The following is a 16,050-nucleotide window of genomic DNA, read 5'->3' as shown; positions in this document are numbered from 1 at the left end:
ATAGGAGTATCATAGCATATCTAGATCCTAGAATAGAATAGTTAAAGGCTGAGAGACTGGGCTTCGATTTTGCTAGGAGAGTTGTGTGATGCTTCTCCTTTTCCAGAGAAATTCCGGAGAAATACTAGCCCAAATCATCTGGCCAGGCTGCTCGACTGTTCAAAGACAGTGCATAAGGACTATTCCAGACTTGAGAGTCCTTACTCAGAGGCATGTGCAGTCTAAGTAAAAAGAGGGACAATAGAAGTTGTATTATCCTCACCTTAGAGAGAAGCTAAGGCAATGTTTTAAGTGTCTAGATAAATAGCAAATTACTTGTGCCGCTTTGAGGAAGTCTGAAGATCAGACTACAAGAAACTGGAAGCTTGGAACAGAACCTGTATTTTCTATATATCCCAGTCCTGTACAAGAGGACTGTTTGCTGGCTAATGAACAGTCAAAAATGAAAGTTAAAATACGGAAAAGCAAGTAAAATGCCAGCTTAGTCTTTGTATCAAGCCTAAGAGCTTTCATGAAACCTCATTTGAGTTTCCGCAAATATTTATCTTATGCAAACATCACTGTGCATTAAAGGAGTTTGTTCTTGTTCCGGTAGCAATCTCAGTTGTCATCTGATTTCACTCACAAACCACTTTAGGCTTTGTAATAAGACTCTAAGGTATCTGTAAAAGCAATCATTTCAGAAGCAAATACTCGTGCCTGGAGTGTCCTTATATACTGATATCAGTAATAATGCAGCTGATAATTTTATTTTGCTTTCACTTGATGATCTGAGAGCAAAATACTATGAATATAAAGACTGTGAAGAGAGCCATGCAGCTAAGTGCCAGATTTCTAGACCCTCTGGTCATTTTAACACGTGTGATGGTAACGTCCAAATGGGAGGACTCCAGCCTGCTCTGTAAAAATACAGAAATATAAAGCAGCAGCAAACTTTATGAAGTAATGTCTGCTTTACATGGCAGAATGTTAAACAAACAATAAAGCAAAGCAATGATTGTTTAATGTAAAAATATATTGAAGAAAAATATATTGAAGTGTACTAGTATGACGGCAGTAAGTTTAAGAGAGCAATGAAACTTCTTGGGGAAAACTGTAAAAATGGTTAAATGAGACTGTGACCTCATAAAGTTTTTATGTAGGTATGTTTTTGTCAGTGCATACCTTGTAGGCAATTTTATTTATTTATTTATTCTAAACTTTGTCATCTTTCTATTACAAATGCCCATTGATCAAATGCTGAGCACAAGATCTAGATAGGAGTTTTGTAATTAAAAGTCATGGCATGGGGAGTCTTAAAAGGATGACTGAAGATTTTAACTGAAAACTTAAAATTTATCCAGGTTCAGCCAGATTACTCCCTGTTACCATGTACTCTAATGCCTGAATTAGTCCTAATTTTCCTACAGAACTTTCCAGTGCTATGCAATCTACTTTTGTTTTTGTTTTCGTTTTCCTTTTAATTCCCCAATGGCAGAAGTTTCACATTTCACCCAGGCACTGGTAATTAGCCAAGGAAATTATTTTAAATGCCAGATGTCACATATTAAATATAAATAACCTATGACCTTATGTGCAGAATGCAAGCCCCTTTCCTATATGACTGCTGAATGTAACGTTCTTGAGCGTAGCCTCTATACTGAAATAGTACCTTTCTTCTACATAACACTGTTATGCATGCTTAAAAAATGGATGTGCCTCGTTAGTAACAAGAGATGTAAAGGCTGTGATAGTTTTGTTTGTATGCCATTTGCAAATCAGTTTAAGTGTGTAAGTACACATTCCCACTAGCCAAAAGATTTCCTTTGTTGTACTCATGTTTTTTTCAATAGCAGCTGTAAAAGGCATAAGCACAGATGCAGCCAGGGAACGCTATCTGCTGATTCCAGGAGTCTTCCTCTGTGCTTTCTCATCTGCCCTTTCCACGCCACGCTGGTGTGTGTGGCTTCTAAACAGGTCCAGATTAAACCACAAACAGGAACAAGATCAAGCACATGAAATACAACCTCATGCGTTATATTCTTCATTCGAGGCTGTTTGCTTTATTGAATCATACAGAACGAATGCCTGACCACGCTTCTTCCAAAGCCTATTCTGGCTACAGTTGCACAGCTGGGTTTGATTTGCTGCCCATAGGAAGGGGGGAGGAATCCCTATTACTCCAAGACAAATACAGATCTGGGATGTGGCTGCAGATCAGGAATTCCTAGCTATCCAGCATAGGATGATGTGTGGAAAATAAAACACAGCACAATGTAGCCCTCAGGTTTTTGGAGCCGAAAGTCACAACACGCCTAGAAAATAGCCCCAGTTTGGAAAGAATTCAAATACCACAGGAAGCACGTTCCTTCCTTCTCAAGGCACACGCAATAACTCCAGCTTCTGACCAGATCAAGGTGTATCCCCATCTGGATGCAATAACACAGCCTGAAAGAGGCAAGGACAGAAACCACTTCTGCATATTAAATAAATTAATAAATAAAAGCACCCCCTCCTTACAAAACCACCAGTGAAATAAAGTTGCTCTCATTACTGCCACCGTTTCATCTCTGAATAGCAAGCAAAAACCAACTCAGCCATCCATGCCATGGACCTCAAGCACAGAGGTTGACATAAGTCCCTGGAAGTTGATGTAAGCCCACGTCAGTCGTTTTAGGGCTTCTGCCAACTCACTTTCAGTCACATCCCAGTTACGCTTTAGCTGTATAGAAAGGGTTTGAAGGTGTTTTTCTTTTTACAAATTCAGATACAGAAAGGACGGGCATTTTGATGCAGTAGGACAGAGAGCAAAAAGAAAAATATGGTGAAGGCAAGGCAAAAAGAAAGGATATTGCTGGCAAGAAATTGAAACTCAGACAGCTATATCTGGTTTTGATGTAAAACGCTTTATAAAAGTTACTGTAAATAACTATTAATTGCTTAAATGCCACCTCACCTTTTACACAGTCTGTAAATTCTTATCTTGTTAGCTAGATGGTCATGACATAACCAATTACTCTTTTATTTTAGGATACATAGTCCTTTTTAATTAACAGCTGTAGGTAGGGCTAAAAGCCTTGCCTAATGACCTGTGTGTATCATCATTTTCTGAATGAATACCATCTCAAACAGGGGAGAAAAGATTTGTTTTACAGTTAAGGGAAAGGAATAGGACTGTAATATTATATTTTTATCATACTCATGAAGTATATACTCTGAGCATCTTATCAAAGAAGATGGATCAAATACTTGTTTGTGTTCAAATTTCCCCGTATAGAGACTACAAGTTTGGTTGTATTTTTCTCCAGGGACATGCATAATGAATAATCTACTGGTATAGCAGAACAGGAAACTGCTATGGTTACTCCACGTGCTGTAATCTGACACAACAATTATTTAACAATAAGAAAAATGCTAATGTATCTGCTTTGGAAATGTGAAAGATTACCCAGAAGTTTTTAGACAAAAATTAGCTGCTAAGAGCCATTTTATATATATTTTACCGAGTTGTTCATCATAGACCTGTTTTCATTCAAGAATGCATGAGGGTTTTTCTTAACCATGGTTAATCCAATTACACATACTTTTCCAGCTTGTCTTACTACATGACCTTGGATTTAGAGGTAAAAAAAGGCTACAGGCTGACTGGGTGCGAGCCTCATAATGGTTCAGGCTTCCTGCAGGAGAGGGAGTTGGCTACCCCGAGAAAGGCATCAACCTTTGGTTTAAGTATTGTAGGAACAGTAACTGTAGTTGCTTGTGTGTTTTAGATATAGAAATAGCTAGTGGTGTGGGGGAAGTCACAATGAAAAGGACACTGCATTAGAGGATTAAGTAAGAGATAAACATACGGCTGCTTTGTGTTCTGGGCACGAGAAGCAGCTTCCTATTTTCACTTGACTGTCTTTTTTTTACACAGAAAGCATCATATTAAAAAAAAAAATAGAACTCAGAACAGGAGTTAATATGATGCTTTCTGTTTCCGCTAGAATTACAAGGTCACAAAGTAGTTTTTCATTTAGGCTTAGATTACTGATCTTCCTTATGAGCGCACAGATAGATGGAGTGAACGGAACTCTCTTAAAAGCCTGCTGGACTGAGAATTTTGCACTGTAGCCCATTTCTCCTCACGTTAGTAGTCTTTTCTCAGTTTCTTTTCACAGTTCGTAAAGTTTTCTTCTTTTCACAATTTGTCAAGAGAACATCTAGATATAAATGCATGCATGGGATTATGGGCTAGATGACCTTTAAAGGTCCCTTCCAACCCAAACTGTTCTATGATTCTATGATTATGTTATGCCTGTTTGGATCCATCTAAATAGCAACAAATACGAAACGACCCTGTGCACAGAAACAATTTGAATTAGTTACTTATGACTCAAATGATATGATTAAGAAGGTATTAACAGATAACTCTAATTTCCACAGGCCATGGAGTCATGGCACACTAACTCTAGTTCAGTTAATTTTTCAACCAAGTAATGAAGCCTGGCCCTTTAAAAGATAGAGCGATGATATTTCTGGTTAATACAAGTTTCACAGTCCATGACATAAATAAAACTAAATATTTCATACCTACCTATACAGCAAATGTGACTGGCTGTGAGTAGGAGCTTAATTCCCATCAACACCCAAATATCAGCCCAAACCTAAAGTCTTCCTAGATCCCATATATTGAAGATTTCTTAGACTTCAAATTCCAAACGCATGGGGCCAATTATGGTTTCTACACTGCCATCCGCTGCTGGGAACTGATGCTCCTGCTCTAAGAACAACTTAATTTCTATATTATCTTTTGCTCCCCCCCTCTTCCCCCCCGCCCAAGCTGAATGCACAACCACAGGTGATGGCGTATCATTGTGCAGGCAGGGTAGTTCTAAAACATCTGTGCTCTTCCCAGTGACCACTCGGCCCCCTTTACTGACGGCATTCAATGCCAAAAGTACTTCAATTGGTTCTCTTTTGCGGTTGCTCCACCGGCCCCGTTTCCCGGGCACCTGGAGGGTAAGCGGCTGTCACAGCTCAGAGCCCTCCCGGCACTTCTTATCCAAGCGGCGCTCCTCAGCTGGCGCCAGCCTGCCCCTTACCCGGGTGGTTAACCGGTGCCACGACCACCACCCGGTGCCGCGCCAGTTTTCAGACGGCTCTAACGTGAAATCCGCGCTCTCACGCGGGGACTCCCGCAGCAGCCCCGGCCCGGCCCGGGCGGGGGCGGACGGCCGCCGGGACCCCCGCGCGGCGGCGGTGGCGGCGGGGCGACACGTGGCACGCGCGGCGCTTGCCCCGCCCCTTCGTGCTCAGCTGGCTCCACCGGATTGGGCGCCCGCTCCAGGCCGAACCGACCAACTACAGCCCCCGGCAGCCCTCGCGGCGCGGCGCGTGGGGGTCTCGGCGCCACGTGACCCGCCGCGAGCCGTCGCTCCTCCCTCGGCGGCGTCGGTGCGGGTCACGAGGCGCCGTCGGTGGCGTCGACGTCACCGCGCGCGCGCGCGGGCGCACGAGAGAGAGAGAGAGAGAGAGAGAGAGAGACACCAAGTGTGGGAAACGCCGGCGCGAGGCGGGGCGCCTGCCCGGGGGCACGGCGCGGGGGCGGGGCCGGCAGGGCGCGCGGGGCGGGGGAGGGGCCAGCCGCAGCCCGTAGCAGGCGCCCTCCCCCCCGTGAGTGACAGAAGGCGCCCGGGCACGGGAGCTGGCGCTGGGGCCGCAGCCGCCGCTCGCGCCGCCGCCTCCGCGCGCGCTGCCCTCCCCCGCCCGCCCCCCGTCCCGCCGCGGCGCCATCCGGTGTTATGAGGCGGCCCTGAGGGGTGGCGGCGGGGAGCGCAGCCCGGCAGCAGCCCGGCGCGGCCCGGCAGGGCGACGGAGGTCTGGCTTCGCCTCGCCGGCCAAACCCATGACTACGGCAAACTGCGGCGCCACCGACGAGTTCGACTTCAGGCTGATCTTCGGGGAGGACGGGCAGCCCGGCCCCGGGCCGCCGCTGGGGCCTGCAGGTGCGCTTCTCCGCGGCCGGGTCGCTCCCCTCCCGCCGGGCCGGGGGAGGGGGGGTCGGCTTCCTGTTTTCCTCCGAGTAAGGCCGGGGCGGGGGGGGGCTGCCGCCCGCCCCGCCGCCGCGGGAGGCGGGAGATCGCGGAGGTGGGGGAAGGCCCCGTCCCTCCCCCCTGTGCCCGGGGGCCGCTCGCTCGCGGGACGCGGGGCTGCGGAGGCGCCCCGGGGGCTGAGGGCGGCGACGCCGCCAGCCGGGCCGGGGCTCTCCGGGCCGCCCGCCGCCGTTGCAACTTTGGGAAAAGAGAGCCCGGCACTGGCGTCGTGCGGCAGGAGCCTCCCCTCCCGCGGGGCGCGGTGGCTTTGGGGAGGGAAAGGCCCCGGCGGGGGCGGGGGGGCGGTTTGGCTCTGGTGGGCCGGCCTCCCGCTCCCCTCCCCGGGCCGGCCCCGCGTCTCGCCGCCGCCTCGGGCGCAGGTAGCGGCGGGAGGAGTGGACGGAGCCGCCCGCCGTCCCCTCCGCTGCGGGCGCCGGGCTGGGGTCGCGCTGCAGGCGGGGGGGGTCCCGTTTGGCACAGGGCTGTCGTGGGGCTGGGCTGGAGACTTGGTCGGGGCTGAACCTCGCTGTTCCCCGTAGAGAAGGCATCGCGGTCACTCCAGCGTGATCCGGTAAACTTTGTGTACGTGCGGGTGTACGCGCGTGGATGGGCGAAACGCCGCGCGTGGAGGTGTGAGGGCTGTTCGGGCCCGTGTGTACCGACATACACACACGCGTTCCAGAGCGCTTCCATTCCGTTCTGTCCTGTAGCAGTGGAGCCTGAAAATACCCTTTTAAAACCCCTCGTATTTCTTTAAACCGCAGAAAATAAAGTCTTCCCTGTAGATGATGATGTGCGGAATCAATAAGAGCCAGCAGTGCAGTGTGTAGCGGGACCAGAGTTCCATGGCTTCGTGCTTTTTTCCTGACCCACTCGAAATAAGTATTAATTGGTAATGCGCTGTCTTAAGTCTAACTGGCTGGATGATAAGATAGCTCCAAATCATGACTGTATCCAGGCGAAATGATGCAGCCATGTTGTTTAGTTCTCCGACTCAGTTTTCTGCTTGATTAGAAAAAAAAAATGATACAGTCTGCATATCCTCTAGTGTGAACAGCCGGCACTAATTTGATACAAAATCTGTAACTTTCTCGATGCTTAGATTTAGTTTACAGATTCCTCCAGATAAGGGGAGATTTTCTTTGCTTTTTTTTTTTTTTTTTTCCAAATTAATGGATTAACAGATGGTGCTTTTGGGAAGAGGGCCTGAGTTCTGCTAGCTGAATAAGTGCATTACAGTGCCATATGAAAACAATGGAGAATGTTAACGAATTACAACAAAAATAATTACGACACCCCTATTTCTATTCTTTTCACATAAAACTAGTAGTCTAAACTATGCTCCTCCGTCAGTGATGGATGAGAATGAGAAAACAAGTTGCTCGGAAAACTAGAAATAGTAGTGGTACTCAATTAACTTGTATAATATTTGTATTTTGGTCAGATTCCGTAACAAACAGTTCAGCTATTACTCTGAATATAGAAATATAGAGAATTTTCAATGCTTGGTAAGTTAAAACTTACCAACTGTAAGGCAAATTTGAAAATGTGATACTCAGACCATGAACTGAGTTGTTTGCTGTAGCTTTCAGTAAGAAATCCTGCATCTGCATCCGTAACTCAGTAATTGCCCTATTTTGTGCAATACTGGAGATGATCTCATGGCCTTAAGGGGAAAGGGTTAGAAAAGGTATCTGGCTTCAAGTATCCTATTAAAAAGGATTGTCAGAGTTTAGCTGTGAATTCTGCCCATGCATTTTACATATGAAGAACTAGATTTTGTATAGGAGAGGATCCATACAGGAAATGTTATATTTTTCCCTTCCCCATCTTCCAGGTGTGTTAGGTGGATGAACAAAAGTTCTTAGAGCTCCCTAATGCATATATTTCATAATACCATATCGCTTGCTTCAATGATGTTGTCCGTTGCACAGCAAAGTAAGCATAAGGGTATTTTTTTTTTTCTAATCTGTGCTGATAATAAAACAGGTAGGTTACAGGGAAAGTTGCTTAATTTGAAATATGTAATGTTAAAATTACTAAGTCTTCAATGGTAATGGAGAACACTTGAAAACACATTCTCATGCTTCATGCTGTGTCTGTAGAAGTTTGGGACTGGCATCCTTGTGAAAGAAGTGTCTAGTACTAAGTTTTTGCGTAAATAACACGGAAATCTACATTAACACTTTCTTTTATGCTGAGACTGCTGTAGCGTTGTGAGGATTTTATTCTTCTATATATGTACATACGTAAGTGTATATATTTATATATTTTATTTTTACCTGTATCTTTAATTAAGAGCAAGAAAACGTGAGCTACTCTTTCATTTAATTTAATACTTTTTTGATTTCTAAGCTACTAAGAAAATACTAGTCTCAAGCAGTAGCTTACCCTTTTTATGACATTCAGAGGACAATAAGAGAAATTAAACCAACTGGATTCTGAGTTATATGGAACAATTTCAGTGGTTTGCAGGATAGTAGAACTGACATACTTAGTTTTGTGTTAAGTGGCAGGAATTGAGAATAATGTTCTGCAGTAGTGCTTGTGTACTTGATCTGAAAATTGTAGTTCCTGCTGCGGAGGGGAATGCGTGAAAGATGGTTTAGATAAGTCTAATACTGCAATATTTGCAGCATACTTCACGTGAAATCAAAGGGAAAGCTTGTGAAGTGAAGTGAAAATTTGCTCAGGTGGTTGCTAAATAAGATTGTCAGAAGCTCTTCAGCTGCTTTTGAGTAGAAGTCAAGTACCAAGCACCCTCTGCAAAATCTTGCTCTCTTTTTCTCTGACAGTTTAGTGTCCTTGTCCCAAAGAAGAAAGAAATTATCACTTTGATTTTTGTAGCGTTCAGCACTCAAAACAGATGGTGTGGTTCTAGGTACTAACACTCTTTTTCTGACAAAGTAATTTAGGTCTCCGGTGCCCAAAGATGATGCTATAGAGCATTCTGAATGAACTAAATCTCTTTGGTACACTTTTTCTTCCGAAACTGTTTGGTTAGCTGCAGTAGCATCTGATTGCATCTTACCACATTACATCAGTTACATTTGAAATGCCCGAGTAGGCATGTGAGTTACAGTATTGTTCAGGTCCTGTTCTGTCTGCTAAAATAGATTGTTGTGTAACTGACTTTGTCAGTTAATGTATTTGAGGTGCCACCATGTTTGGTCTTTTTAATTAAGAGATTTTTGAGGTGTTATACATGATACTTGGATACTTTCCTTCTGATGCCCCCATCCTCTTTATCCGCCCAGTTTTGCAATACTATTCAGTATAATTTTGGGAATTTTGCCTAGAATTTATTAAGCAAATAAACTGCATTAAGGTCTTCAAACTACTGTTAAAAACCCTGCTGAGGTTAAGGTATACGGTTTAAATGCCAAACTGTGCAAAAGGAGAGCAATTACAAATTGCTATAATTGTTTCTTTAGCTTTAATTTAAGTGTTCATTTTCTATTTCAAAGAATTGAGTTTTGACAAGGTAAGGGCCTTTAAAGAAATTGGGGTATGTAGTACTGAGCTGGGAATTCAGGTTCTGTAATACCCAAAATTATTTCTTGTTAGTATGTGAAATGGGGACTGACTTAAAATTAGAGGCTACAGACTGTTCAATATCCAGAAAATGAATTATTTAGTTACTTAGGAAATTCTGACAGATGAGTTAGTGATACTGCTGTTTAGGACACTGTCTAAAATGTTTCTGTTCTTTCTGATGAAGTGTTCTAAGAGCAAAAGATGGGGTAAGGTTTTGTTACTCAGTAAAACAGAGCAGTATGTGGAATTGCACCCTAACACCTTTTGTTCTTGGATTATGAAGTAGAGGAGGAGAAATTTGTGCTATTTTTCAACATAGGTAATCATCCTTGGCTGATTTTGTTTTGGGTTTTGTCATTTACCCTCCCCCTCCCCCCAAATATGAGTCGTTTATAAAGTACTAATAAAAGTGACTTCCTTGGACTTGTGGTTCATACTCTGTTTCATTTTCTTGGAAACTGTAAAACAAGCTGAAAAGAGGTTCTCTGTATTTCCTATGACTTCATAATTGATTAAGTAATACTATTTAGTAATCTTGTTACAAATGAATCTCACTATTTCTCTTACTCTTCTCCTGAGAAGTGTAGTATGGAAGATATCCTGGTTCTGTGGTGAATTTAGTGACAATTCAAAACATCTTCGTGAGCTGGAGCCTCACTCTAAAGGACAGTATATCTGGATTTGAATCTTTAGTTTATTTGGAAACTTCTGTACTCTTGTTCTCCTGTGAGGTTTCTTCCTCTACCTTAAAGCTATTAGCTTATTGGTTTGAGGCTGTTAACTGAATATCAAGATTGAATACACACTTTGGCATTCTGACTGCCAAAATAATACCTGATCTTCTTTTTTGAAGGTTTCCATGTCTGACTGTCCTTCTCTATGAGCATCTACGAGCTGCTTGGGCTGCTCAGCAATTATCTCCTGCCCATATATTAAGTGCTCTGTAGTGATGGTGGACACTGAGTTTTTCGTCGGGAGCTAGGCAGAGTTCTCTGTAGCAAAAACTGCCACTATATATGTGTAATTTAATTTAGGTATGCAGTAAAAGTCTTAAAACCAATGACTTGTACTGAAACACCACCACAATCCTTGTCTTTATAACTTTGCCTTGATCATAAATATGTAAAGTATTCTTCTTCACTTCTTAAATGTGTATTCATACAGGTATTGCTGTCAGGGATTGTTGGTAAACAGTAGAAAACAGCCTAAGCTGTTTACAGAAGTTTGTGGTGTGCTTGAACTTTTTGTTCTTTTCCCAGACATGGTGATTAAGGTAAGCAATACTAAGAAAGTTGTGGCAGGAAAGAGAGTAGTCTTATAATTAGACTTAGTGGAAAATTAAGATTTGGATGCTGGCAGTAATTGTGAATTTGAGGTGTGAGCTGACTGAGGGGTTGCTCTTGGTGAAACTTATTTTTGTGATCACATACTTGTGATCCAGAACTGCTACAAAGTTTGCTCTCCTTAGCTGAGTAGAAGAAACTCAAGAGACATGATCTTCTGAAGGCCTTTTAACAGACCATCTTGCACACTTGTATGGTTCACCTGAAGTTTTATTCCTTTTTTCAAGTCTGTTTAGATTTGGTTCCCTATATAAATGGGTAGGATTGAAAGTCTGCACAAGGTGGTAACTGTGTGGTTAATAAGTATAACTTGAGCCGTCCATATAAATACAGCTGTCTGCTGGTCTGTAAATATCTGCTATACGAAAGAGTGCTCGTGTGGATTAAGGCTAGGATCAACTGGTGCAACTTTAAGAAAGGAATGAATGGACAAGTTGCTTGAGTCAGTTTTTTGTTGGGTTTTTTTTTTTTTTTTTCCTCTAGGCACAAATTATATGTTTGAACAGAAATGTTAGTTTATGAGATATTGAGCAGTAAATATATTGTGATAGGAACCACCACTTGAGGGAAATTTAGTTACTATAATTTTATTTTACAAGCTAGTGGATGATGTGTGCACATAAAAGATTGACATGCAGGGACGCAATGCAAATCAGTCATAGGCTGTGGTTATATAATCTGCTGATGGAGGGGAGGAGGGAAAACTAGACAGCTGAATCTCACCAAAAACAGAGGGTCTGTGACAAGAAACTTGTGACTTCAGGGTAACTTAGATACTGAGGAAGAACCAAAGGAAAATGTGTATTAAAGTCAAATCTGGTATCAATGGACTCAGGATTGCCTGGCCGTTAAGAGTAACAGACTACGATGGTAAGCCTGGGAAGCTTATGTGTTTGAATATGTTGTGATTTTTCACAGCATGCTTTCTAACTGAAGCCTTGCCTCTTTGGTTAGTGCTTGACCAGGACGAGACCATTTGGAAAAATACCAAACTCTCTTGTGTGCTGTTGTGAGGCAGTTGTAGTTGCATCTGATCTAATCTCATAACTTTCATGGTTTGGCATATGGTTCTTGGATCAGTACACAGTGCATCAAGAATCACTATGTAGTGAGTCACTATGTAGTGCAGGGATTTGAAAAAGATCCCTAGTTTGACAAAATGTCACTTTATTTTGTGTGTGAATTCATAGTTGTACCTCACCCTCTGTCCCCCTTCCCTCTCATCTGAATTATGGATACGGTGCAAATGAAAACAAACCCTGAGAGCTTGGATGTGGGAGACAGGCAGAGTACAAAAGCATTTGTCCTCATACTTGTACCTTACAAATTTCTGAAAATTAGAAATAAGCTCTTCCTTTCTTCAAAGTAAAAAGTAGCCCTCTGCTTAAAACGTAACTGTCCTTTTCCTTTTGTTTGTCTTGTACAATTGCAAGCAGTTCATCATATCCCACATGAAGAGTAGCCAAATGAGTAATGTTGCTGTGAATGAGTGAGAAATGAGAGTAGAATGGGCCTGGGTCAATAGTAAGCAGCAGTTTGTCTGTTCAGAGCAATAACGTAAATACGGGAGTTGTTGCCTAAAGCTGCCCTAGTGGGCCAGGGAAGTACGTGGAGCAGAGTTGGCAGCGAGCCCAGCCTGTAGAACAACATCCAAGTCCTTGCATTTGTCCAGGCATGCCATGTGGGGTTCGAATGACAGTGGAATTTAAGATAAGTGAAATGATCGGTAAGCTAAGTAAAATTGCAAGGCAGGAGCAAGCTGATTAACAAGCCAGCGTTCTCTTCTACCTTTAGTACACCCATCCGTGAGTATTCTTGTGAAATACTGGTGAATTAGAACAGTAAAAAAAAAAGTAGACTGTTCAAAGTCATTCAGGGAAGATGAGTTTAAATCTGAAGAACTGCAGAACTGGGTTGATAAGCAGGCTTTTGGACTGTGTTGTGGCTTGCACATCTCAGGAGTTAACTGAACAGCTGAACTTAATCATTTACATGGCTCTTCTGATTAAATGTCTCAGTGGCATTGAAGGCTTATGGTTGCTTTTCAGAGAAAGGATGATAGGTGTGATAGGAGATACTTTTGCAGTTTTCTTTGGGAGTCCCAATCCTCATTTTTATGTACCTAGGGAAGGAAAGAAGAATCAACTTTCTGGGGATCTGACTAGAAACCCATGATCTTTCAGCAATAAATAAAAGTCTGGATTTGGTTTGGGTTTGTGTTGTGTTGCAGGTTTGTTTTTATAAATATATATATATTATTATTTTAATGTAGGAAAAAAACTTAATTTGAGGCTGCATAAAAGATATTTGTAGGTAGAAACGTAAGCAGGTGCTTACAGCTGATTTATTACTCTCAGAAATGTAGAATCATATTATTTGTATTAATATTTAAATTAATAGTAATTGCTTGTTTAAAAAATCGCTTTTCAGACAGCATTTTGAAGATTAGTCATCGCTTCTAAAAATGGGAGATTTTTAATATACCAAAATATTGCTGGATAGAGTTGGATTTTTCTCTTTGTCTTTTAACAGGTTGGTGGAGAGGGTTATTTTCAAAATTTTGTAAATATTTCTCTTTGAACTCACTTTTAGGTCCTTTCAAACCAAGATCTTTCAATTTTCTTATGTATGAGGTTATTCAGGATTGCAGGAGGGAAATACTTTTGAATTAACTGATTAATTAGTCTTCATGTTTTAGTGGCTGCTAACTTGGCTATTTTAGGAACAGGTGCTGTGAGAAATATATATATATATATTTTTTAAATAGCTTGGTAAATAGAAAAAATGGGAAGACCACTTAAACATAAGTTCAGTGATAAGCAGCATTGGTACTGTGCTGGAGAGGGAGTGGGATTGTGACTGATTGCAGTCGGGACAGGGCACAAATTGCTACCTTCTAACTGAGCTTGTTTTACAGAGTAACCCTTTGTATCTTCATACCCCAAGTGACAACATACTCTAAAAACAGAATGACAAGCTGATAACACAGAGTGCGTTTATTAACCATTAGTGACAATGATTCACTGCTTTTGATGGCTGCATAATGGGCTGTAATAATGTCTACATGATTTACAGCTACTCTTGTGTATCTTAGATGCTTTCTAGTAGTTGTTCCCTGAATCAAGAACACAAAGGAGGTGAGGAGGTGGAGTAACTGTATGATTACAAAAGGCCTTAACGGGGTCATTTTGGATAGCTGTACTCAAGTGACAAGGCCACAAGAGGATGTGTGGTTTAATCCAAAGAACCACTAAGAAAATCTGTCAACATTTTGTATTTTGCATAGCTTCTTTAAAGTAGGTCAGAGTCTCTGTATTTCATCAGTGTAATTCATCAAATTTAGGCTTTTGAGAGCAAATGCTACTGTCTTTCAAATTGCCTAGCTTTTTTTGGCTGGGTGTGGGCGATTAGGCTGACTAGGTGCAGTGTATGTGGTGAAACCTCCACTCCGGCTGGAATAAACACAAGCTATTTAAGACTCTGCAAAGAGATGCAGAGTTTCAGGGCTTGCATGTGGCACAGTCATAAGGCATGCTACTATGGTCTCCCTTGTATTTTGGGATATCATTCTGAAAGCTGCTGAAAAAATGGCGTTTGTGCTTTGCTTCAGCCTCTCCTTTCTCATTTGGCTATTTGATTCCTACTTCTGCCTGTTATGCTTGCTGTGTCAATCTTAGCAAAGTGAATTCAAGGTGTTTCTAATTCTACATTCATGTGAGCAGCTGGGAAAACAGGAAAGTTTCAGATGATCATTCTGGCTCATTTCAGTCCTTTGATGTATAGAGCCTTTGAGTTTCATGCACCTGAAGTCTATGTTAAAGCTGTATTATAAAATATATTGGTGAAAAGCTGTAATATTAATGATTTGAAATACTGAGTTAACTATATGGTAGGATTGCCTGCTGTGGCATGGTTTGCCCTCTGTCATGTTGTAGGACAGCTGCAGAAGTACACTGTAATTTTGCTGAGGTGTTAAAGAGTTCCCAAACTAGTTTGTTCAGATACTATCAATACCAGTTCTCAGCCTCTGTCATGCGGTGCTTGATAAACAGGAGATATGCCCCCATTTCAGTCTCCCCTCCTCTTACTGTGTAACCTCTCCTCAACTCAAAATTCTTGCCTTGGCTTATTGCATTCCTTTTCTACGAGTTTTACAAAGATCTCAGTTGATGTCACCATGCTTTCCAGTAAACTAAAATACCCATTTTCTTGCATGCTCCTGTCTTGTTTTGTTTGCTATGCCCCTACTTGTGCATTCTGATCTTGGAAGCCTGGGTTCTGCTCAGTGCTTGGTTTGGGACTGGAGCAGACTGTAAACCTGGAGGTGTCTCTGTATGGAGCAGGAGGTTGCTATCAGCAAGCTCATTGGTGTTACAAGTTGAGCAGTGGTAAAGGCATCCATGTAGGTAGTTAGGTCAGCATTTCAGTTTATAGGTACAGCATAAACCAGAACGTTGAATAACTGGAGACTTCCATGGAGTCAGTTAGTTTTGCCCACACAAAGGGAAGGGTTAGGCTGTGGATGATAAATTGGCCTATAATACCAAGAATCTAGACAAACCTTTGGCTGGCAACTACAGCACGTAATTCCCTTATTCTCCTCAATCACTATTTGCATAATGTCCTCACTTACCATTAAGATCAGTCTTCTTCCTGTGGGTCAGGCGCAACACATCAGTTTTGGAGGGCCCAGTCATCTCTCAGTTACCACGTCTACACGTACCAGGTGATGTGGGACTGCAGGGCTGCAGTCCTTTCACAAATTGTAACAGTTGATCATATAGAATAATGTACTTAATCTTCAGAACAGCAGTGACAAATAGGCTGTTAATACTGTGTGTTAGTAACTGCTGCGTGGATGTATCCTGTTGTTTTAAGAATCTCCCCAAAGGCCATATTGTATTTCTTAATATCTCTGAACTACTGAGTTGTGTTAAGCTGACTTTCTGTCTAACACTGAATGACAAATGAGGCTTCATCAAATGGGAGGGCAACAGCTTCCATTTTGTGTATGGGGGTATTATGCAGTAAAATACTGTGCCCTCTTGAGTGACGTACCCACAGAGAAAAAAAGGAAAAGGAGAGCCCATAGAATGTACAGGTTTAGAAACAAA

The 16,050-nt window shown here is 42.5% G+C and overlaps 2 protein-coding genes across 4 annotated transcripts in view; both read left to right on the top strand.

Moving 5' to 3' along the window:
- SLC6A2 (solute carrier family 6 member 2) overlaps nt 1-16,050 on the top strand; it is a 416,570-nt gene that overhangs the window by 292,408 nt on the left and 108,112 nt on the right. The gene's annotated exons all lie outside the window — the stretch shown is intronic.
- The window catches only part of NFATC3 (nuclear factor of activated T cells 3), a 75,364-nt gene continuing 64,973 nt past the window's right edge, over nt 5,660-16,050 (top strand). For all 3 annotated transcript variants that reach the window (XR_015259991.1, XM_086757906.1, XM_086757905.1), the window contains exon 1: nt 5,660-5,969. Coding sequence is in view for 2 of the 3 variants with exons in the window: in XM_086757906.1 (XP_086614032.1) it covers nt 5,870-5,969 (100 nt within the window). In the remaining variant the exon portion in view is untranslated. The remainder of the gene's footprint in view (nt 5,970-16,050) is intronic.

This window comes from Chlamydotis macqueenii, chromosome 13 (assembly GCF_036417535.1).
Source record: "Chlamydotis macqueenii isolate bChlMac1 chromosome 13, bChlMac1.mat, whole genome shotgun sequence".
NCBI classification, from domain to species: Eukaryota; Metazoa; Chordata; class Aves; order Otidiformes; family Otididae; genus Chlamydotis; species Chlamydotis macqueenii.
The sequence above is the reverse complement of the archived record's forward strand: the minus strand, read 5'-3'. Positions and strand labels throughout refer to the sequence as shown.